The following is a 24,365-nucleotide window of genomic DNA, read 5'->3' as shown; positions in this document are numbered from 1 at the left end:
AATATTTTGAATACTGTAAGATATACTGTGATAAAATAAGTAACCATATTAATATCATTCAGAACCAAATAAATTTGACAAGAAAAGAGCTGGAAGTGTAGCTCCTGTGAGCACGTGCCTAGAATGTTCATGGGAATATGTACATTTGTGAAGGCCACAGCACAATTTTGTGGCGTTAGTGTTCTCTTTCTACCTTCATATGGGCTCCAGGAAATGGAGCTCTACTCACAAGTGCCCTTCACACTGTGCCATCTAACTGGCTCCACAACGTACTCTTCTAACCTTGTCTCAAAAAGAGTAACCAAGAGAAAAATGTTATTATCAATATTTAAATTATCATGTATAACTTCAACAGCAAGTTTTTCTTGCTATATAACTTAATGAAGAAAGGTAAGATTCTCCCCACTCTTGGCACATAAAAAAAAAGCTTTTTGGGAAGGAGAGTATGTTAAGATGGTATGTATGTATCATCCAGTTAGCCTATAACTTAAGATCCTCCAGGGATAATAGGTGTGTCAACATGCTCACAGAGACCAAAAGTTTCAGATTCCTTGAAGCCCAATGTGGGTTCTGCAAATTGCACCCTGGTGCTCTGGTTGAACAGTCAATTCTTTACCTGCATAGCTATCACTCGAGCCCTGGATTCCTTTTATAACTTATTCCCAACATGAAAAATGACCACAAGAGCCCGTTTCTGGTTTAGTCTAGGCTTTTGGCGTATTACTCTAGAAATCCCTATGTGGACTGAAATCTCAAGGTCCAAATCAGGAGCAGAAGGAGAGGGAGCATGAGCAAGGAACTCAGGACCGTGAGGGGTGCACCCACACACTGAGACAATAGGGATGTTCTATCAGGAACTCACCAAGGCCAGCTGGCCTGAGTCTGAAAAAGCATGGGATAAAACCGGACTCACTGAACATAGCAGACAATGAGGACTACTGAGAACTCAAGAACAATGGCAATGGGTTTTTGATCCTACTGCTCGTACTGGCTTTGTGGGAGCCTAGGCAGTTTGGATGCTCACCTTACTAGACCTGGATGGAGGTGGGTGGTCCTTGGACTTCCCACAGGGCAGGGAACCCTGATTGCTCTTCAGGCTGAGGAGGAAGGGGGACTTGATTGGGGGAGGGGGAGGGAAATGGGAGGTGATGGCGGGGAGGAGGCAGAAATCATTAATAAATAAATAAACAACAGCTGGGCGGTGGTGGTGCATGCCTTCATCCCAGTACTCGGGAGGCAGAGGCAGGCGGATCTCTGTGAGTTTGAGGCCAGCCTGGTCTACAAGAGCTAGTTCCAGGACAGGCACCAAAAACTTCAGAGAAACCCTATCTCCAAAAAAAAAAAAAGAAAAAAAAGAAAAGAAAAAAACCAAAATAAATCAACAACAACAACAACAAAAAAGAAATCCCTATGTGGTATTTTCAATAAAAACAGCCCCCATTGGCTCTCAGCTACTTCTCCAGTACCACACTTGCTTGCCTGCTGCCAGGCTCCCTGCCATGATGAAACTGTAAGAAAGCCCCCAGTAAAATGCTTTCTTTTATGAGAATTTTCTTAGTCATGGAGTCTCTGTAGTAATTAAGATACCTGGTCTGACCGTTAGGTTTATGCTGTGAAATAATCCCTTTGTAGACTGTGAATATTTGTCTCTATGATTGGTTTAATAAACAAGCTGACTGGCCAATAGTCAGTAAGTGGGTAAGAAACAAAGAATGCTGGGAAGAAGTCTGAAGTTGCCAGCCAGAAAGAGTCTGACACAAAAAATGGGATAGAGGTAAAAGTCACGAGCCTCGGGGCAGCAGTAAGATTAATAGAAATGGGTTACTAGTTGGTAACCAGCCTGAGCTACTGAGCATTTGTAACAAATAAAGTGTGTTTATTTGGGAGTTGCTGGCAGGACAGAAACTTCCGCCTACAGGCTGGGGCTCAGGGCCACTTGAGTCATGCTCATCTTCAAGAGCCTCCCTCATAGCTGACTTTGTCTACAAGCATCAAACTAGCAGACTTCAAGTTCTCAGTGGTGACTGTGTGGTGATATTTTGTTTGTGTCTAACAAATAAAGCTTGTCTGAAGATCAGAGTGCAGAGCTAAAGCACTAGTTAGCCTTTAAAGCCAGTGGTGGCCCACACCTTTAATCCCAGCACTGGGAAGGCAGAGGCAGAAGAACCTCTATGAGTTCAAGGTCATCTAGGCTACACTAGATTGATCCAGTCTCAAAGAGAAATAAAGCCAGGTGGTAGTGGCTCACACCATTAATCACAGTATTTGGGAGTCACGTGCCTTTAATCCCAGCACAAGGGAGGTGGAAGCGAGGATATGACTGGGTGGAGAGAAGAATATGAAGCAGGAGAAACGGGAGCTCAGATGCAGTCTGGTGATGTAGTCTAAGGATTCAGTCTGAGCACGTATGTAGTCTGAGGATTCAGTAGAGGTAAAAGGTCTCTCTAGTGCTGATCTATCAGTTTTCACCCCTATTATCTGACTCCAGGGTTTTGCTATTAAGAAGTAGAATTCAAGCTACATGACTGCTTTTATGTCACATATGATAAACAAGTATTAACTAAATTGGCCCCTCTTCCCTACTTTCCCTACATTCTGAGCTCATACATTCTTTCCTCAAAATGCAGGTCTTCTCCCTTTGCCCTGCGGCCCAAGAATCAGAGTCAATCAGAGCACAAATCATTTCTAAACACTATTTTATTTATATGTATGAATGTACTGGTTTGTACCTATGAGTGCAGGCCTGTGGAGGGCATCGGACAGTGTGAGACACCACAGAGTTGGCTATGTGTAACAAACATGGCTGCTGGAAATCGAACTGAGGTCGCGTGAAAGTGCAGCAAATGCTCTCAATCACTGAGCAATCTCTTTGTCTCTATACAAGTACACACTATAGTCTACCCATCAGCCAACTACAGTACATGGAACCTCTCTCCCTTTTGAAACTCAAAAGAAGGGTATTTTATTTGTGTTTTAATAAATAAAGCTGGCCTGAAGATCAGAGTGCAGAGCTAAACTACTAGAAGCCGGGGAGTGGTGGCTCACACCTTAGCCCCAGGACTCAAGGCTATCCGGGATTGAATCTGTCTAAAAAGAGAAACAGAGACACACAAAGGTATCACGAGCACTTGGGATCCCAAGTACTAAACACAGCACTAGGGAGATAGAGACAGGAGTAATGTGGTTGGGCAGAAGAGGAACAGAAGGCAGGAGAGATAAGAGCTCATTGGTGGAGAGGGTAGCATGCCCACCTTGAGGCCAGGGTGGCCCCTTTGTCTGGGTCTTAGGTAGAGGTAAGAACTATCTAGTGATTGGCTTCTTTGCTTTTCTGATCTTCAGCTTGAACTTCAATGTCTGTCTCCTGGTTTTTATTATTTGAGCTACCAGAGGGTTTCTCAGTCTTTATCTTGAACTCTCTCCTAAGAGTTACTGCCGTGCTGCATGTCTGTCTATGGCATTACTAACTCTAATAAACCTTTTACTCAAAGGAACTCCAAAACTCCTTGCAAACCTGAGATCTCATAGTTACTAATTGTGAAAGAGGTATAATGTAGAATGGTGTATTCAAGAATGTTTTCACTTAAAAAGTGAGATCAGACAGGATCATGCTGTGGCACATGTACCCCTTGAAACACACACACAAGCTCTAGGTTTTGTTATCATACAGGAATTTAATTCTGGAGTCTCCCTCAGAAGACTTCATTTAATATCATACAGCTGTATTTCAGTATTAATTTGTAATATGCACTTACTAAGTGATCTGTAGTGAACAGCTCTGAAATGATTTACAAGTCATTAAAATGAAGTAAGAGATGTGATTAGACAGCTATAAAAACCAGCACGTGAATTGTTGAGCTAAAGTGATGATTTTTAGCCTTAAATCTCTGGCACTAAAGAAGCTGTGTCTTCTAACAATTGGTTCAATGATGACTTCCATTAGTAAAACAACAATGAAACCAGAAACATATCCAGTACTCTCGCCTCATGATGTACACTACAAAACAAATGACAATTAGGACACAATCAGAGCCTTTCTGTTTCACACTCTAGGAAAAGTGAGGATTGGAGATGAGATATGGCTCAGCTGGTAAAAGCCAAGGCCCCCACAAAAAGAACAAGAAAAAGTGAAGTTGGAAACCAAACAAATAGTACATGGGTAACATCCTATTCACAAGCGAACAGACATGCCAGTCTTTGACCCAGGACCAATGACCAACTAATACTGGACAAAGAGGAAGAGGAGGGCTGTTGACAATGAAATGTAAAAACTGAAAAGAAAATCTTAATACTCAGGTAAGAGAAAAATAAATAATACAGTACAGTTTCAAAACAAAAATACGTGCAATGGCAGCAGGGGGAGAAGTCACAGACATGAAATAATGTTTAAGTCTTTAATTAAATCCCCATTCCTTAAGTTCTCTCCCTTTACTGTACCACCTTGTTTTTTAAAATTGTATTTATCTGATGAGTATTTGCCTGCATCTATATATGCTTTGCACCAGGTGTGTGTCTGATGTCCATAGAGTCCAAAGGTGGCGCTGGAGTACCAATGGTTGTAAATGTCACGTAGGTGCTGAGAATCATACCTGGGTCTTTGCAAGAGCATAAAGTGCTATTAATCAACGAGCAATCTTTCTCACCTTTCGATTTAGTAAACTTTTTTAAAAAATATTTATTTATTTGTTTATTACGTATACAGTATTCTTTCTGCAGTCCAGAAGAGGGCACCAAGCCTCATTACAGATGGTTGTGAGCCACCATGTGGTTGCTGGGAATTGAACTCAGGACCTTTGGAAGAGCAGGCAATGCTCTTAACCACTGAGCCATCTCTACAGCCCCCTCGATTTAGTAAACTTAAAATTACTTCTTTAAGTTTGGGTAGTTTAATTCTTGATGTTGGGGAAAAAAACAAACAAAAGCCTCAAGGTCATTATTAAGTGTACTTAGGAAAGTTTCTACTTGTTTGATAATTCCTAAATTGCTCAATCATAATCAACAGAGTTTAAAATGAAAAGCTACCACACTCCCCTGCTTTGGCTTTAACTATCCACTTATAATTTCATCAGTCGTACTCTGCAACCCACCCATATAAAAAAAAGAAATAGACAAAGAACTACATGCAATTTAACAACTTTGTTGAAAATGGGATTCAGAAAAAGAGTTTCTATTTTCTTTTATTAATGCTACTCCAACACACATATAAATGCCAAAAAAGGGGGGGGATTTTTTTTTTTACAAACTTCTAATGAAGAAAACTTTTTCTATACATACTGGACTAGAAGGAAGAATAGAGGGAATATAAGGGTCCAAAGGAAAGAACTTAGAACCTTCCATACCAGAACCACACGGAACAGTGAGGCTGCAGAAACAGCAGCTCCCTATGTGGCCGCCTTTTAGTGCTTTAACAACCAAATCCTACAGCATAACCAGTAACTTGCACATGAAGTCAAAAGGGAAACTGTGGCAGGGGAGTCCTCTTGTCCAGCCAATTCTCTGAATATCTATGCTTTTACACTCTTTTTATTAATTTATTTATTAAGCATACAATGTACTGCTGGCAAGGAAGGCACCATGTCTCATTACAGATGGTTGTGAACCACCATGTGGTTGCTGGGAATTGAACTCGGGACCTCTGGAAGAGCAGCCGGTGCTCTTACCCTCTGAGCCATCTCTCCAGCCCCACTTTTACACTCTTATACTTAAAATGTATTTATAAACAACAGAGATCCTTTTGGTTTTTTACAGTTTCTATAACTCAGGCCAATTTGCTTTTGGGAGGGGGGGTTCAAGACAAGATTTCTCTGTTTAACCCTGGCTGTCTTGGAACTCAAACTGTAGAGGAGACTGGCCTTGAACTCGCAGAGATCCTCCTGCCTCTGCCTCCTAAGCACTGGGATTAAAGGTATCGCACCACCACGACCACGCCTGAATGGCTTTTAAATGTAGTCCTAGAACTTTAAATTTAAGATGTAGCATTTTAAAGTTTAAATATCTCTGCAGTACTGTTTACAATTTTTAATTAAAGTTGTACTCGTTGGCCGGGCGGTGGTGGCGCACGCCTTTAATCCCAGCACTCAGGAGGCAGAGGCAGGAGGATCTCTGTGAGTTTGAGGCCAGCCTGGTCTACAAGCACAGGAACCAAAAGCCAGAGAAACCCTGTCTCGGAAAGTCAAAAAAAAAAAAAAAAAAAAACAACAGAAAAAAGTTGTACTCGTTGGGGGACTGAAAAAGAAAAAAGAAAAGCATAGTAAGTCAAATAAAAGGCTCTGTGGAAAATTTCAGCAATAGAATGGATCAAGTAGAGGACAGAATGTCTCAAAAGACAGGTGGGAAGAACTGGAACCATTCAACGAGGACAAAGAAAATAATAAATAGCAGCGGGAATTCTAAAATCTGTGATTCCCTGAAAAGTTCAAATCTATGGGTAATAAGTACAGAAGGAGAAGAACCTAAGGCATTTTTAAAAGAGTGAGAACACAGAACTTTCAAGAGTGAGGAAGAGAAACCAAGGCAGAAACAGGAGGCACTCACGACACTAAGCACACCAGAAGAGTTACCTCCCCAGTATGCTGTAACTAAAGCACCAAGCACACAGAATAAAGGTGGGAAAGGAAAGGCACACGCAGCATGTTTGTCAGAAAAAGAGCAGATCACTCAGTTGAAACTGTAAATACCAGGAGGCCTGGACAGATGTTCTGAAGTTCTAAAAGACAACTGACAACCAAACTACAACTATTCATCAAAAATAAAAACATTCCATAAAAAAAGAAAGGCTAAAGAGGGTTCTATAGGAAATAGGCTTGAAGGGAAAACAAGTCCATCCATGAAGCCATAGGAAAGAATAACTCATGCTACTGTAACCGTTCAGCAAGAAAGGAAGAGGAAAAAAAAAAACAGTACAAAATCAACAAGATAGGCACCAACACACACTTTTGAATAACTCTGAAGATTAATGGTTGTAACCTCCAATCAGAAGACACAGTCTAGTAGATTGAACCCCCCCCCAAAAAAACCATCTGTCAACTACCTCTAATAAATGCATATTAGCACAAAAGACAGACAGTGTCTTGTCTGAAAGGAGAGAAAAAGGTATTCAAGCAAGTAGATCTGGAAATGAAGCAGGTGTCAATGATCTGAAGAAATAGACTTCAAACAAAAACTAGCAAGAAAACAACCCTATTCCGATTAAGAGAACATTCCATTAAAAAGGACATTAGGATTCTAAACACATATCCCTCAAACACAGGTGCATCCAATTTCATAAAAGAAATTATATTGATGTAAAGTCACAGATTCATCTAGTACATACCCTACTCTCACCAACTGACAGGTGTTTCTAACAAAAAATAAGCAGAGACATATCTGAATTAAGTGATATCCTAAATAAAAGGTACCTAAGAGACCCTAATTATGGAGCATCCATCCATTCCAACACTGCAGAATACACTTTCTTCTAAGAAGCCCATGAGACTTTACCTAAAACAGATCAGATACTAGGACACAAAACGCAATAGAAGTAGGGTTTCTGTTAAGAGAAACCCAGAGCAGACACAAGCTCATGGAGATTAAACAACATACTACAGAATAATGATGAGGTCCTCAAAGAAACCAAAACAAAAATTTTATTAAAAATTTCTAGAATTGCCCAAATGCCTCGAAATAACGCTGGGGTCACCACCTCCAAGGAGGAACCTGGAGAGCAGCCGTGGATGATGGCATCCACATCTGCCAGGAACAACGGAGAGAAAAAGGACAGCTGGCCATCTCAAGCTGCGGCCGCCTTAGGTGGAGGGCAGAAAGTCTCATTATCTCGGTCTGAAGAATTCCTGAGCCAGATCAGCGCAGAACTTACAGATGAAGCACTATTTATTGCTCGCTCCCAGGTGAACTCTGTGCCCACCAAGGAAATGCAGACAAAAGACCAAGGGACTCAGATATCATCTAAACACGTGGTCTTCACCAAGACCCGAGGCACAGACACCTGCTCTGACAGAAATCGCAGCAGCACCAAGGCACACCTTCTGCCATCTCCTCGTGAAAAGGGAGTGCTCCCCAATAGCCTGACGACTGGAGGATGAGTCCCACCCTCCCCAGTGCTGCTCTCTTGGCCTCGCCCTCCCCCATTTTGTCCCTCAGTGAAAGCCTCAAAGCCCCTCCTTTGCAACTGGCTAAACACCTCATCTCGGGAGGAACTCCTGCTCACCAGCAATGCCACCTTTGAAACCAACCAAGTCCTCTGGACCAGCTGCAGGACTCTCCATCTTCCATGGGCAATCATACTACTGAGGAGAAAAGGTTTTAATAAAGAGCCAGGGACCCTCCCTTCCCCTCCAAAAAAAAAAAATTTCTAGAATCAAATAAAAACACAATACACCAACTCCTATAGGATAAAATGAGAACAGTCCTAAAGGAAAAGTTTATAACTTTAAATACTCACATTAAAAAACAAACACTACATAGAAATCTGAAACAACTTAATGATATACCTGAGGGTGAACCCCCAAAACAGCTGATCATTAAGGTTAGGGAAGAAATTAATAAAATGGAAACAAACAAAAGCAATATATACAGCCAAGAAACTGGTCTTAAAAAGACAGAAACAAAAATTAGCTTTTTTTTTTTTTTTTTTTTTTTTTTTTTTTTTTTTTTTTTTTTGGTTTTTCGAGACAGGGTTTCTCTGTAGCTTTGGAGCCTGTCCTGGAACTAGCTCTTGTAGACCAGGCTGGTCTCGAACTCGCAGAGATCCGCCTGCCTCTGCCTCCCAAGTGCTGGGATTAAAGGCGTGTGCCACCACCGCCCGGCTAAAAATTAGCTTTTAAGACTGAAAAATTGGCCGGGCGGTGGTGGCGCACGCCTTTAATCCCAGCACTTGGGAGGCAGAGGCAGGCGGATCTCTGTGAGTTCGAGACCAGCCTGGTCTACAAGAGCTAGTTCCAGGACAGGCTCCAAAACCACAGAGAAACCCTGTCTCGAAAAACCAAAAAAAAAAAAAAAAGACTGAAAAATTGGTTACTTAACAAGAAAGAAAAACCCTGAACTAAAATAATTAAAAAGAGAGAAGGCCAAAATAAAATCAGACCTGAAAAGAGAACCACTATAATGGATACTAATAAAATCCAGAGTATCATTAAGTCTTACCTTAAAAACATATTCTACTAAACTGGGAAATCTAAAAATAAAATAAAAAATTCTAGAGGTATTATGATCTATCAATTAAAATGAAGATGAGGTTTAAAACTGTAAACATATCTCTAACAATGAGATAAAAACAGGAATTAAAACTCTGGTGCATGCTTTTAATCACAGCACTCAGAAGGCAGATGTAGTGCCATTTTATTTATATTTTAATAAAGCTTGCCTAAGGATCAGAAAAGTAAAGCAGTCACACTGGCCAGCCTTACAGACCAGGCAGCTATGACACACACCTTTAGTCCCAGTAACCACACTAGTTTGCCACAGAAACCAGGCAGCAGTGGTGTACACCTTTAATCCCAGACCTAGAGATGATTATAACACCGGAGGAGACAACTCTCAGATATAGTCTAAACCTCATGCTGGGAATCCTGAAGGCAGAATCGCCATTTAGGAATGAGGTAGAAGTAAGAGCCAGTGGCTAGTCTTTTCTGGTCTTCAGGTTGAACCCCAATTTCTGTCTCTTAGTTTTTATTAATTGTACATTAGGCAGAGACAGAAGGATCTCTGAGTTTGAGGCCAGCCTGGTCTACAAAGCAAGTTCCAGGACAGCCAGGGCTATAAAGACAAACCCTGTCTTGAAAAACCAAACACCAAACCAAAACAAATTAAAACAAACAAAAGAAAACCCCAAAACAACATAACTCTCAGCTAGAGAAGACCAGACACAAATGGATTCAATGATAAATTTTACCAGATCTTTAAAGATGTAACACAGAGAAACCCTGTCTCAAAAACCAACCAACTAAACAAACAAATGGCAAACTTTAGCCAACATTATATAATGGGGGGACGACTCCAAAGCATTTCTACTAAAATTGGGATAAAACAAGGATGTGCACTTTCTCCACTAGACAGCAGTCTTAGTGCAGTAAGACATGGGCAGCAAATAAAGGGACACAAAGAGGAAAGAAGTCAGGTACCTGTCTGTGGATGACAGGACTCTATACCCGAATCCCCAAAGCCTTAGAAAACTCAGAGAACTGATAAAACACTTTAAGCAAAATGGCAGGATACCAAATCAAATTCCCCCACCCAAGGCCCCACAAATCAACAGCCTGGCTTCCTATACACCAATCACAGACCCACTAAAACAGGGATTGGTGGCCCAGGGAAACGTCTCTCCAGTTAAGAACACATACGGCTTTTTGCAGAAGATGTAACTTAAAGTCCAAGGACTCATGTGTGTAGGCACAACCACCTTTAACTCCAGCTTCAGGGAGATCCTACACCTCTGTCCAGCATGGACACCTACACTCATAGGCACACACACACTTAAAGCAGAAGAAGAAAGAGGAATAAAAGTAGATAGAGCATGTGTTGAAGTGGAAGGTAGAGTTGGAGATGGATGTGATAATATATTCTATATAGATATGAAGCTGCTAAAGTATAAGTAAAAATTTTTTTCGATAAAAGGAAGTTTTTCAAATGATGTATCAAAATCCAGACATCACAAGTAAAGATTTATGCTGGGCAGAGTGACACATGCTTACAGTGCCTACAATCCCAGCACCAAGATTGCCAAGGCAAGAGGATCTTGAGTCTGAGGTTAGCATGGATACAAATTTACAAATTTTTTACCCAATGCTAGGGATTACATATAGGCCTTATACCTGTTACATAAGCACTTTACCAACTAAACTACATACAAAATGACTTATGAATTGAAAACCATACATTTCTGCATGGAAACTGACAAAATAATATCTAAAGAAAACTAACCAAGATGGCTCTTGGGGTAAAGGTGCTTGCCAGCAAGCCTGAGAACCAGAGTTTGAGCCCTAGAGCCCATACCCACAATTTACACTCCGATATCACATACATACTATGGCATGCATATGCATGCAGACATGCACACACACAATAAATATAAATTAAAAAAATACAAACTGAAAGAAATTTAAACCCACATTTCAAGAAGCTATGTCACTGCTGCTATTTAGGAAAACTCTTCAGAATTCGCCAAGTTAAAAAGCACGGGCTGGAGAGATGGCTCAGAGGTTAAGAGCATTGTCTGCTCTTCCAGAGGTCCTGAGTTCAATTCCCAGCAACCACATGGTGGCTCACAACCATCTGTAACGGGGTCTGGTGCCCTCTTCTAGCTTGCAGGCATACACACAGACAGAATATTGTATACATAATAAATAAATAAATATTTTAAAAAAAAAAGCACTGGGCAGGCAGAGGCATGCTAGTCTACCCAGTAAGCTCCAGGCGAGCCAGGACTACATAAAGAACAACAGTATAGAAAACAGTATTATCAATATGGCATTTATATTTTTAAATGGAGAAGAATATGTATGTAGGAGACATGTAGGTGTTTATACAAATTTCCAGAAAATATAAAAATGAAGCATCGTTTGCTTTCCTGAAAGATTCTTTTCATCAATTTGGTTCTAAACAACATCTTTATTTTTACATTCTTGTTTTATGTGTATGGGTGCTTTTGTGCCATATTGATTTAGGTGCCCATGGAAGCCAGAGCAAGGTATGTGATACTCTGGAAGCAGAGTTGCAGATGCCTGTAGGTGTTGGGAATAGAACACAGATCCTTTAGAAGGGCTAATCCATCTCTCCATCCCTAAACACTGCATGATCTTAATGTAGTATTATTATTCTAGCAAATGTAACCCTAAAAATATATTAAATACAAAAATTTCTTCACTTTGCTTCAGGAATTACTTTTCTACCCACAGTATTATCATTATATCACCATGGTATTATCAAGCCAACTTCCTAAATGGTGATTCAGAAATAGATAAGTTTAAATGATGACAGTATATTCAGGAACAATGACAGGCTAGTATTTGTTGCAAGAACGCCTACTCCCCTCCTGCTAAGGTCTCAATACAAACCAAAGATCCCCCTTATTAGTTTACTGAGCTTACTTACAGGGGATGGTGACTCCAAAGAAGCAACACTGGGAAGTCTGTACCTAGCAAGGATGATACACAGATGAAGCACTCTTCTAGTCTTCTCCAGCCTACATATTCTAACCTCCCCCTGATTCCTAGGGCCATGTGCAATCAATGCAGAATCGCTTACAACCCCAACTCCCCTCTGAGGAAAGGTCAACAGTTCACATGCCCAGCTGGGAATAGAAGGCTGGAGAGCTCAACTTAGTGGTAAAGGGGAGGTGAACCTCTGGGTTCAAAACCCAGTACTAATAAATAAAAGGCCATGCTTTTAATTCCAGCACTCTGGAGGCAGACGCAGACAGGTCTGAGTTTGGGGCCAGGAAGGTCTATACAGTAAGTTCCCGGTCAGCCAGAGTGACACAGTGAAACTTTTAGCTGGAAACAACTCAAACAAGAACCAAAAAAGTTCTGGTCTGTCGGGAGCCAATTTCCTCCTAAAATCATTACAGGAACCATCACCCTGGGGAGTCTGCAGAGAACCCCACAGCCCTAAGTGTGTTAGGAATCGTTCTATTGACAGAGCCTACCCCACACCCATGAGGGGTGCACTCCACATGGCCTAAGACAGGGTGCCCTGTGATCTGCTTACTTTAAATCTCGCTAGATACCTTTCATTTGAGGAGCTCCAAGGACGGGTGACTTGTGGCAGGACATCCCCCAACCTAAGACAGGATACTGGGAATCCTAGGACGGGCAAGGGGGATAAAGACCTGGTCCCCACTCGACCTAAGAATCATAAGGCACCCCTCTGTTCCCAGGAGAGGTAAATTGCTTCACCATTCGAGAGAAGGGTCTCTCCTTGTCCCAGTCCCTTCTCCTTTAGATCTGACACCATGGTTGGACTCTGACCTGATGCCCTCCACTTAATAGCTGCCTGTCTTTATAAAAGAAAGGGGGATCTGTCAGGAGCCAATTTCCTCCTAAAATCATTACAGGAACCATCACCCTGGGGAGTCTGCAGAGAACCCCAGACCCCTAATTGTGTTAGGAATCGTTCTATTGACAGAGCCTACCCCACACCCAAATTGGCTGTTAATGGAGAGCTATCTGTTAGCGGAACCCATCCCACATTCCAAACTATCTAAAGATCTAGGTGTGTCAACTCGTGACTTCCTGGCCTAGGTGACCTGACCGAAGGTAACCTCCTGGCTACATGACCAACACGGACCATGTGACCAACGTGAACCACGGCGGCAAGAGCCCAGGCCCCTGTGCCCATCCCCCAACTCTTTACCCTATATAAGTTGTACCCCATCTCTAATAAACTGAGGCTTTGACAAGAACCCCGCTTAGCCTCCTTCCTCTTTCTTAGCCCATTTATCTTCCAGATAGTGCCTCTCCGTGACCCTGGAATAACTGAACTGCCAGGCCGGTTACTAACCCTAGACTAAGTAACCTGCCAAGGCAATCAACACTGGTCAAACCAAGTGGCCTACTCAAGTAAACACAACCCAAGGTGCAGGGTCAAGAGTTCAAGGTAAAACTTGGCTACATAGCAAATTGCTAGACCAACTGCAAGAGACTCTGTCTTAACACACTCACACTTTTGGATGCCTTAGCAATCCTGCAAAGAACCTGCAGCAAAGATCCTGAAACATGGAAAAGCACAAACTTCGGAGTAAAGACTTATGGGTAATAAGGGCTAACAAGATGGCTCAGTAAAAGGTGCCTTGACAAGCAAGCCTGATGATCTGAGTTTGATTTCCAGGACCCATAGTTGACTGAGAGAACCAACTCACAAAGTTGTTCTTGAATCTGTCACTGCAGGATACACCCCCTCTCCTAAATAAAATTAAAAAAAATAATAATAATATTGGTAATAAGATAGGTGTGGTGCTGCATATTCTCATCGTCTTAGCACCTGTGAGGCTTGCAGAGGAGAAATAAATTCTAGGTCAGCCTAAGACATATAGAAGACTATCACACAAAAAAGAGAATTAGGTACTGGGGAGATGGCTCAGAGGCTAAGAGTGCTTTGTTTGCAAACATGAAGATTTGAGTTCTAATTCCCAGCAAATACACACACAGCTGGGCATGGTCATGGGTGGAGACAGGAAGATTCAGGGGCCTTTCTGACGCCAGCTTAGCTCTGGAGTCAGCGAACAACCCCATTTCCAAGGAATGACATAAACAGTAATAGAACATTTGATGCCTAACTTTGGTCTCTGCACACCAATCTACCTGTACACACGCATGTACATACACCACATACACTCATAGACTTTTAGATAATTTTTTTAAAATAATAAAGAATTAATGACAAGTTAGGGATAGAAGCATGTCTGCACTCCAAGCACCCAGCTGTCTAAGCTAGAAGAGCACATTTCAGGACAGCCTGGGCTACACAGCAAAGACTCTCTTTAACAAAACCAAAAACAAACAAACAAAAAAAGGAAAACAGGGGAGGGGGGTGTTGCTAGAGAGATGGCTCAGCTGCTAGACCAAAAGACCCAGGTTGGATTCTTAGAACCCACATGGGGTTACAGTATGTCTAAGGAGGTTCTGATGGCCTCTTCTGGCTTCTGTGAGCACTACATGCATGGTGCACAGACATACATGCAGGTAAAACATCACGGATCACAGAGAAAAAAAATAAGAGTCAAGTCATTTAATACATTGATAATACAGATAAAGTGGTAGGCCAATTCTGTCTAGCTCCACCCTTAATACTAATGTATACTCTTGATCCTGTAGAGGACACACACTGTGTATATATATATTTATATACCGATACTAAATAATGTAACTAAAACTTCTGGTCAAAAGACTGTCACACAGATTGCTACTGTTATTAGACAGAGCAAAGTTAAGAAAAATCAGTCATGGGCCTGGACAATGGCTCAGTAGTTAAGAGAGCAGGCTGTTCTTCCACTGGACCAGAGTTTAGTTCCCAGTATTCACATGGAGGCTCACAGCTGTCTGTTAAGTTCAATTCTAGGCAATTCCTCACCTTAATCTGACCTTTATGAAACCAGATATGAGTACATTGAAAAGAGACATGCAAGCAAAACACCAATGTACCTCAAATTATTTATTTTGAGACAATGTCTCATTATGTAGCTGATTGGTCTGGAACTCCCCATTGTAGACCAAGCTGGCCTCAAACTCAGAGATCCACCTGCTGCTGCCTCCCAAATACTTGAAACAAGGGATGCATTACCCTTGCTACCAAGCCCACATTAAATCCATGTTTTTAAAGAAGAATAATTAATCATTATGTTTGGTTTTCTGTTTGTTGCTCTGAGTCAGGATCTGCACAGGTTTCCACAGAAGCAGTGGACCTTAGGAGAAACAGCAACATCAACACCCTGTACAACAACTGTCACTTTACAAACGCTCTCCTGCTGTAGGTAAATCACATCCTTTCAGCCATGTTAAAAGAGAGGTGCTATGATAATTTGTTTTATCTGAGCCTCAATTTATTTGTTATTAATATGTTCATTCTTTTGTTATTGGAAATAGAAAGACAAGATTCAAATCTATATGTCTTAAATATAATCGCCATTTTTTTCCCCATTGTTATACTGGGAGCAACAATCTGATCTGGTTTACACAAATTAGCCCCATTTATCATGTCATAATTTTACAAGTAAAAATCCAGGGACAACCAGACATTTGTACCTGTAAGACGGCTCAGCCGCTAAGTACGCTTGTCTTGAAAGCCTGCCCCAAGTTCAATCCCTAGAAACCATGTGAAGATGGAAAAAAACTGACACCAAAGTTGTCCTCTGACCTTTAGATGCATGAAATGGCATTCACTAGACACATTCATACACGCAAAAATTTAAATATAGACACAATTATGTTGTTATACTTTACCATCCTTTATGGCCTATTTAGAAATAGCTAAAGAGTAGTGCAAACAAAGATTGATAGAGAAATCCAAGTACTGACAATGACCATGTGCAGTTGGAAAGGTCACTCACCCATTTTGAAGGGCAGTGGTCACTCTTCTCATCTGTCATCTTCCCACTTTTAAGTGCTCTCCTTGAGTGCTTGATGGTTGTTTTTATGGCAGGCCGACACACATAGTTCTCCAAGTTTTTTGGAGGCTTTTTAGTTCTCTTAGCCTGAAGGCCAATTTTCAATTTTAAGTTTCCCTCTGAGAAGTTTGTTTCTTTCACTGAAAACTGTTGCTGTGCATCAGTCAAACCATCATCTTTTCCTACTTCACTGTTCCTTTCTCGATTCCGCTTGCGCGGATCCTCTTCTTCTTTCGTGTTACTCTCTATTTCTACTTCTCTCTTGCTGGCCAGAGTGCCAGTATTGATGGTAGAAGGACTCTTCCTTGAAAATCCTTCGGAATCAGAACCCAATCCTAACATAGCAGTATTCCTAGAGTCCATCACAAGTGTGTTATTGCCAAGGAATCTTATAAAACTTTTACAGAACACTGTTCCATAAAAAAATATGGTTTTCCAAAACTTGCGACCAGCATCTCTTTCCCTGCAGGATAGATCATAACAAAAATTTATCAGAAAATAAACAATAATTAATATAAGAAAGGAGCAATAAGGACAACAGGATAAGCACCAAAAAATCTGTTAAATCAAAATGTAGTTTAGAATATATACACATTATTTACTTGTGAATTCACTTAAAAATTTCGAGTTTCTTTTTCTTGTTCTGTAGATGTGAACAAGCTATAATACTGTGGCACAAATCAGACTTTAAGAATCACCATTCCAGCAGAGCATGGAAGCACATTCCTAGATCATAGCACTTAAGGGGCCAAGACAAGAAGATATAAAGTATGAAGCCAGTCACAGGGAGATCTCTCTCTTCAGTGTACGTGCGTGTGTATGTATCTGTGTGTATGTGTGCATCTTGCTTTTTGACAAAGAACCTCATTTAGCCCAGGCTGGCCTTGTACTTGGTAATGAAGAGGATCTTAATCTGACCCTGCTGCTTCCAGCCTCCAAGTGCTAAGATGACACGTGAACACCTGTCTTGAGATTGTAGCCCTTAAAGTGATGCAAGTCTTTAAGACTAGCATGATGGAGGGCTACACAGAGAAATCTTGTCTAGAAGTAAAAAAAACAAAACATAAAAATCCGGGCGGTGGTGGCACACGCCTTTAATCCCAGCACTCGGGAGGCAGAGGCAGGCGGATCTCTGTGAGTTCGAGACCAGCCTGGTCTACAAGAGCTAGTTCCAGGACAGGCTCCAAAACCACAGAGAAACCCTGTCTCGAAAAACCAAAAAAAAACAAAAAAACAAAAAAAAAATCATTATAAACAAGCTAAGAAGCTTCTGCAACTGATGTCCAAATACAAATACAAACACAGAAATAACTGTGTATTTTGAATCCGATTCTCCTTTCTTCGCCTCCCTCTAAGACAGGGTCTGCCTGTAAACTTCAAATTCCTCCTTCCTCAGTCTCCAGAATGCTAGAATTAAAAATGAGCACCATTATGCCTGTCACAAGACTTTAATTTTAAAGGAATATATTTTCTACATTTTTTAACAAAATCCATTTTTATTAAAAAAAAAAGAATTATTTTACTGGCTTTATGTTGGTTTCAAACATTTCATTTTAAAAACTGTCAGGATTATAGATGGAGAGACAGGGAGCCTTGATCTGCTGAGCTACCTCACTGCTTCCCCTTTGAGAAACCTCACACTCACCAATCTAGCTAGGCTAACTGGCCAATGAACTGAAAAGATTCACCCGTCCCCGCCCCTCTCCCACCCCAGAAATTACAGCTCAGCTTCTATAAGTGCTAGGGATAGGACCCCAAGTCCTCATGCTTGTGCACCAAACACTCACCCATCTCCCCAGACCTAATTCATTATTAATTTAACAAATATTTTCTGAGGGCCTCAAAATTATCTTGAGAACCGTATGACACAGTAAGATATAGTTACCAGTCAAACAAATACTGCATCACAAACTTTAACTTAGAAAGGAAACAAACAACTTATCATATAAATACAGTTATAATGTAAAAGTGTAATAAAAAATGTGTTAGTTATTATGGCATATTATGTAAAGGAACAGGAAAAAGATGTTACCAAAGTAAATAGTATGTATGTGAAAATTCCCTAATGATGAAGATGACTGAGGGAGGAGCACAAAATGAAACTGGGAAGACAACAGAAACTGCTCACAAACTGTCTCGTTACAAACTGGCTCTTAAGGATCTGGATAATCCTAGTGCACAAACATGCAAGCACGCAAAACACCAATAACACATAAAATAAATAAGTATTTCAAAGAATAGTTCAATAATAAGTGTAGCCGGGCGATGGTGGCGCACGCCTTTAATCCCAGCACTCGGGAGGCAGAGGCAGGCGGATCTCTGTGAGTTCGAGACCAGCCTGGTCTACAGAGCTAGTTCCAGGACAGGCTCCAAAGCCACAGAGAAACCCTGTCTCGAAAAACCAAAAAAAAAAAAAAAAAAAGTGTATTAAACTTTAGGTACCTGTGAAACATTTAAGTGTACCAAGCAAACTTCTAGAAATAGATGCATAAAATACACTGTACATACGGAAAACTTAACGTTATTAAGTTGTCTTTGTTTTGAACTTGATAAAGGCAATTAACAAATTTAAAACTGCTACATTAGTATATATTTTAAAATATACAGTGCTCGGGGCTGGAGAGATGGCTCAGTGGTTAAGAGCATTGCCTGCTCTTCCAAAGGTCCTGAGTTCAATTCCCAGCAACCACATGGTGGCTCACAACCATCTGTAATGAGGTCTGGTGCCCTCTCCTGGCCTGCAGGAACATACACAGACAGAATATTGTATACATAATAAATAAATAAATATTAAAAAATAAATAAATAAAAATATACAGTGCTCAATAAAAATATATTTGTCAAGTAAAAATATTTAAGTTGCTACATTGTAGAATTAACAATGATTACCCATATTACCCTTAAGACAATTTGATCTTATTTCTATGAGAAGGTTGACTTTATTTCTTGAAATAATGTCTCCCTACTCACAATGTAGTCCTGGATGACCTGCAATCTGTAACAATCTTCCTGTTTCCACCTCCAATGTCACCATTACTGACAGGTCACTTTCACTAAGGAACTTACTTGTTTTTTGTTGTCAGAAACCTTGAAGCCTAGGATAGCCTTAAACTCAAAGCAATCTTTATGCTTCCATCTCTCCAGTGCCAAGATTAAAGGTATAAACCACACCCAGTTTATGATAAATTTGTGTTTTCTTCTATAGACTTCATTAAGCAAAACTAGTGACTGCAATTATTCCCTTTGTCAACATTAAAACGCAGATACAAATGAACGAAGACTTTAAAATTCAATATGCACATAGTACATGATTTATATAAAGTATCCTAGGTTTTATTTTCTTTAAAAATCCTACAAAGATCCTTTTTAAATTTATGTGTCTCTGTTGGTCTATGTGTGTGTAAACACCCACATGTGTGGGAATGCCTGTAGAGGCCAGAAGACAACATGAGATCCACTGGAACCTACTTTCACATGGGTGCTGAGAACTGAACTCTGGTCCTACACAAGAGCGGCAGTGTTCTAACCATTTATTCATCTCTCCAGCTTCCTCTTTAAAATTCTTGTAGATGGTCAATACAATTTACTAGGATACAGGATACAGCAAGTTAAGTGAATAATCCTGTACTTAAGGAAGGAGACAGGTGTCAGCCAGGCAGAACATTAAGTGTCAAACTCCTGAGGAAGAAGTATTTTGATTACGTTTGAGAAACATATAGGAAAACTTTGCCTTCCATTTCTTGAACAGAGTCTGAAAAGAGATAGAAGATGAGAAGAGATGGAAACAGAAAGATGCTGTAAATTTGAGTCCAGCCTGGACTATACAATGAGCTGAACGCAAGCCTAAATAAAATTACAGTGTAAAACTGTACCTTAAAAACCACCATTATTTAGCTAGGCAGTGGTGGTGCACACCTTTAATCCCAATACTCAGAACAGAGGCAGGTAGAGATTGAGGCCAGCCTGGTTTAAATAATGAGTTCCTGGATAGCCAGGGCTATGCAGAGGGACCCTGCCTCAATCAAAACCCAAACAAAAAACCCACCCTACCACTGATTAAATTTAAAAAAAAAAACCTTTATATGTTATAAGCATGTATGTCTGTGTACCCCATGCATGCCTGGTATCCAGAGAGGCCAGAAAGTGGTCCCCTGGAACTGGAGTTACAGTGTGAGCCATTATGTGGGTGCTGGTAATCAAATGTGGGTACTCTGGAAGAGCAGCCCATACTCTCAACCACTGTGCCATCCCTCCATCCCTTTAGTCTCAAAGAGAAGACACCTCTCTCTTTTTCTTTCTCTCTCCCTCTCCCCTCACCGCACACCTCTGATATTTAGAGGTAGAGATTCTTTGTTTAGCCCTGACTGTCCTGAAACTCACTGTGTAAACCAGACTGGCCTTGAACTCCAGAGATTGATTGCCCCTGCCTCCAGAGTGTTTGTATTAGGAGTTGTGCACAACCATACTCAGCAAAACATTTCATTTACAACAACTTGCCTAATAATTTGCGATCATTCCTGACTCCCTTCTATCTCTCAATCTTTCTATATGCATTCCATCAGCAAATGTCAGTTTCATTCTCAAAACATGCAGTCATTTCTCACTACTTCAATAACTACTATATAAGAATTACTTTGCTCTGTCAAAAGTAGTAGTGTTTTTAATAATTTGATATACTGCAGAACATTCAAATCTGGGCCAATAAAGATGGCTCAGTATGTAAAAAAGGCAGCTGATACTCAAGACAGATGACCTGAGTTTGATCTCTGGAACAAGGATCTCTGAAAGAACAGAAAGTCATGGAACCCATGAGAACTATAACTGAGCACTTAACCTCTCAAGTATGCACACAATAATAAAAATTTTAAAAACAAATAAATAAAATCCGTTATCAAATGGCAATGACTATGCTTATTAATTTTATCAAACAAACCCAAAAAAGTTGAAACTCCCTGAAATACATACTGCAGTATTATCTGGTAGTCAATAAAATGAGAAGTTTTAATTTTTATTTCATTTATCTTTTTGTATATGTGCAATGTATACACAAAGGTGTGTGGGTCTTTCTCTTTCCCTCTTCCTACCTTATTCCTTTGAGAGTTTGTGTCTGTGTAGGGTGGAAGACAACTTTAGGGAATTAGTTCTGTAGGTCCCAGATTCGTAGCAAGCTATCTCACAAGCCTACATAAAATGAAACAAAACTGAAAAAAACCAGAATCTCACTGTGTGTCCTTAGCAGCCCTGGAACTTACCTTGAACTCACAGAGATTCACCTGCCTCTGTCTCAGCTTCCAGGATGCCAGAATTAAAGGCATGTACCACCAAGTCTATCTCACTAGCTCACCAAAATTCACCCCCAAAATAAGACGAGTAATAGATGAGAGTTGACACCCTGTTTTCATCATTATACAATGTGCACATACTGAAATAATCAGTCTATATCCAATTATGTCAACAGAAAACGAATGATGTGACAGAGAGGAAGGAAACAATGACACGCTACCAACGTCTACAAACTTCTAGGATGCTAAGCTTTCCTCTTACCTCTCTAGTAGTCAATTCTAAGTCTCACTTGCTGGTTTGACTTGGGTCTACCAGCTCTCTGAATATTGGTAGCCCTTGGAGCCCTTTTCTACTTTAAATTCTATCTGAGTATTAAATTACATGGTATATGACTTTTAAAATGCAGACTCAACAGAGCCTGTTCAATATTTTTTGCAAAGCCCATTCCTCCTTTGATCTCTTTAACTGTATTCAATCTCTGTAACTGTATTACCACCAGCTGCTCAAGTCAGAAACCTGGCAATCATCCTGATTTTTTAGCTATCCCCAACTTTCAACCTAATCTAACACCAAAACTCACCAATAACTGGCTGATTATACCCCATCGTTTTCAATTCCACTACTACCGATGTTTAAAAACTTTTTTTTTTTTTTTTGCCTAGAACTCAGAAAAGACTTCTTATTTCTTGACCTGGTGCACGATAATTCTGTATTCTGTCAATTATGTTTTAAATAAATAAATGCTGATTGGCCAGTAGCCAGGCAAGAAGTATAGGTAGGACAACCAGACAGGAAGTAGAGGTAGGGCAATGAGAACAGGAGTATTCTGGGAAGGAAGCTCTTTCTGCAGTCCTGTTCAGACATCAAAGAAGGAAGATGTGACCTGCCCCACCGAAAAAGGTACTGAGCCATGTGGCTAACATAGATAAGAATAATGGGTTAGTATAAGTTATAAGAGTTAATAAGAAGCCTGGGCTAATGGACCAATCAGTTTATAACTTATTAGACCTCTGTGTGATTTTCTTTGGGGCTTATAGGCTGTGGGAACTGGGCAGGACAGAAACCCCAGCAAGCAGGCCCTCATGTTACATTGGCCTATCTATCTTGTTTTCCCTTTAGGTTTAAATTATAGCCAAAAAAAAAGTTCTAGAAAATGCCATTTGTATACTTTAAACTATACTTTTTTGAACTCTCCTTTCAGGGTGAGGGCTGGAGAGATAGCTCAGTGGTTTTATTGTGAGCAGGAGAGATGGCTTAAGGGTTAGGAGCACTGGCTGCTCTTCCAGAGAACCCGGGTTCAATTCCCAGCATCCACATGGCAGCTCACAGCTGTCTATAACTCCAGTTCAGGGGGATTGGACACGTTTCAGGGCCAATGCATATAAAATAAAGTTAAATAAATTAAAAAGAAATCTTTCAGATATAAAAGCTCTCAACCCCAAATGTAACTAATAATATGCTCAGCAGCGTGGTAGAGTATTTTTATTACACACTGTGTAGAGGGAGCATGTACAAGCTCAAAATCAGATCCAGGACACTTTTAAATTTTCCTGTGCAAGCACGGGCTGTTGTCAGCGCTCGTGTGCTTGTTGAAAAGTGTACAGGATGGCACTTTACAGGTCATCAGTGTTTATTTTGGTTGTAACTGCTCTTCTATATGGAGACTCAATGTTTCTCACTGTGCTGGTAATAGAGCAAGAGTCAACAAAAACCCCAAAAAAACAAATTCTGGTAACACCTATGGTATTTGTGTTCTACATATCTTTTTCCTTCCATCAGAACATATACTTACTCTTTGTGTGGCACTTTCTTCCAATCTCTGCCCAGATTACTTCTGCTCCCAATCAATCAAAAGCACTAGGAATCAAATGCAGGGAATCAGGCTTGGTGACAAGCATCCTTACCCACTCAGCAATCTTGCTGTCCTCTTAATATTCCATTTCTATAAAAGTTTTCTGTGGAAGAACTGAAACCCTCACTTACTGACAACAGCAATGTAAAATGGTGTTGGGAGTGTTTGGTAGCTCTTCAAAGGTTAAGCAATTGCCATATGACCCTGACAATTTCACTCTTAGATACATACCCAAGACAAATGAAAATAGACACACACACAAATGTTTAGAGCAGCTTTATCAGATGGGTAGAGTCTGCCTACAATACCAACATCTATAGAGCAGAGGCAGGAGGGTCACTGAGTTCCAGAATGACTTGGTCTAGCATTAAGCAAGTTCTAAGTCCTAGATCAGCCAGCACAACATGGTGAGATACTGTGCCCAAGGGAGGAAAAAAGAGAACTGGAGAGAGATGACTCAGTGGTTAAAAGCAGTTGTTGCTCTTGCAGAGAGAATCCAGGTTTGGGTCCCAGCACCCACATGATGGTTCACAACCATCTCTAATTTCAGTTCCAGGGGATCTAATGGCCTCTTCCAACACCACATGCAAGCAAACACTCATACACATAAGAATAAAGGAAATATATTTTGAAAGTAATTTTAAAGTTCTATCCTCTGGACCCATACAATGAAAGGAGAGAAATGACTCTGACAATGTTCATCTCTCACGCATATACACACGTAATAAAAATGCAAGACAATATCTGTACATGACAGCAATTCAATATCAACACTTGGGAGGCAGAAGTAGGTATGAGCTACACAACACCTTGTACCAGTGAAACTAAAACAGGCAGATATGCCAGGCATGGTAGCCCGTGTCTTGAATTCCCAGCACTCAGGAGGCAGAGGCAGGTGGATCTCTGAGTTTGAGGCCATCCTGGTTCACAGAGTGAGTTCCAGGACAGCCAGGGCTACACAGATAAACTCCACTTGTTGTTGTTTTTGGAGGTTGGGGGGTGACGACAAAAATCCAGGCAGATACATAGAAAAGAAATTTGTAGTTACTGCTAGAGCAAAGGGAGAATATGTAAGATAGGGAAGGACTGCTAATAGATACTGTGATGAAATATTTTTAAATAATATTATATATAGTG

General features: G+C 40.6%; 2 protein-coding genes across 6 annotated transcripts in view; one reads left to right on the top strand and one right to left on the bottom strand.

Moving 5' to 3' along the window:
- Ash1l (ASH1 like histone lysine methyltransferase) overlaps window positions 1-24,365 on the bottom strand; it is a 162,365-nt gene that overhangs the window by 125,787 nt on the left and 12,213 nt on the right. For 4 of the 5 annotated variants that reach the window (XM_041655483.1, XM_041655484.1, XM_041655481.1 and 1 more), the window contains exon 2: window positions 16,037-16,556. In XM_041655483.1, coding sequence (XP_041511417.1) covers window positions 16,037-16,456 — 420 coding nt within the window. In that variant the 5' untranslated portion in view covers window positions 16,457-16,556. Of the gene's footprint in view, window positions 1-16,036; window positions 16,557-23,168; window positions 23,234-24,365 lie in introns of all 5 variants that reach the window. The other variant, XM_041655482.1, reaches the window with a different exon arrangement.
- On the top strand, window positions 7,713-8,087 carry LOC121450525 (putative protein T-ENOL). Its single transcript, XM_041655492.1, has one exon. The coding sequence runs from the start codon at window positions 7,713-7,715 to the stop codon at window positions 8,076-8,078; it is 366 nt and encodes a 121-aa protein (XP_041511426.1). The 3' UTR covers window positions 8,079-8,087.

The sequence above is a fragment of the Microtus oregoni genome, unplaced genomic scaffold, assembly GCF_018167655.1.
Source record: "Microtus oregoni isolate MIOR12 unplaced genomic scaffold, Mior012 000007F_ref0000211, whole genome shotgun sequence".
Classification (NCBI taxonomy): Eukaryota; Metazoa; Chordata; class Mammalia; order Rodentia; family Cricetidae; genus Microtus; species Microtus oregoni.
Note: the sequence above shows the minus strand (reverse complement) of the source record. Positions and strands in the feature narration are given on the sequence as shown.

What these genes read in the sequence shown, in the direction of transcription:
- LOC121450525 (XM_041655492.1), top strand. Translation starts at nt 7,713, where the DNA reads ATGGCATCCACATCTGCCAGGAACAACGGAGAGAAAAAGGACAGCTGG.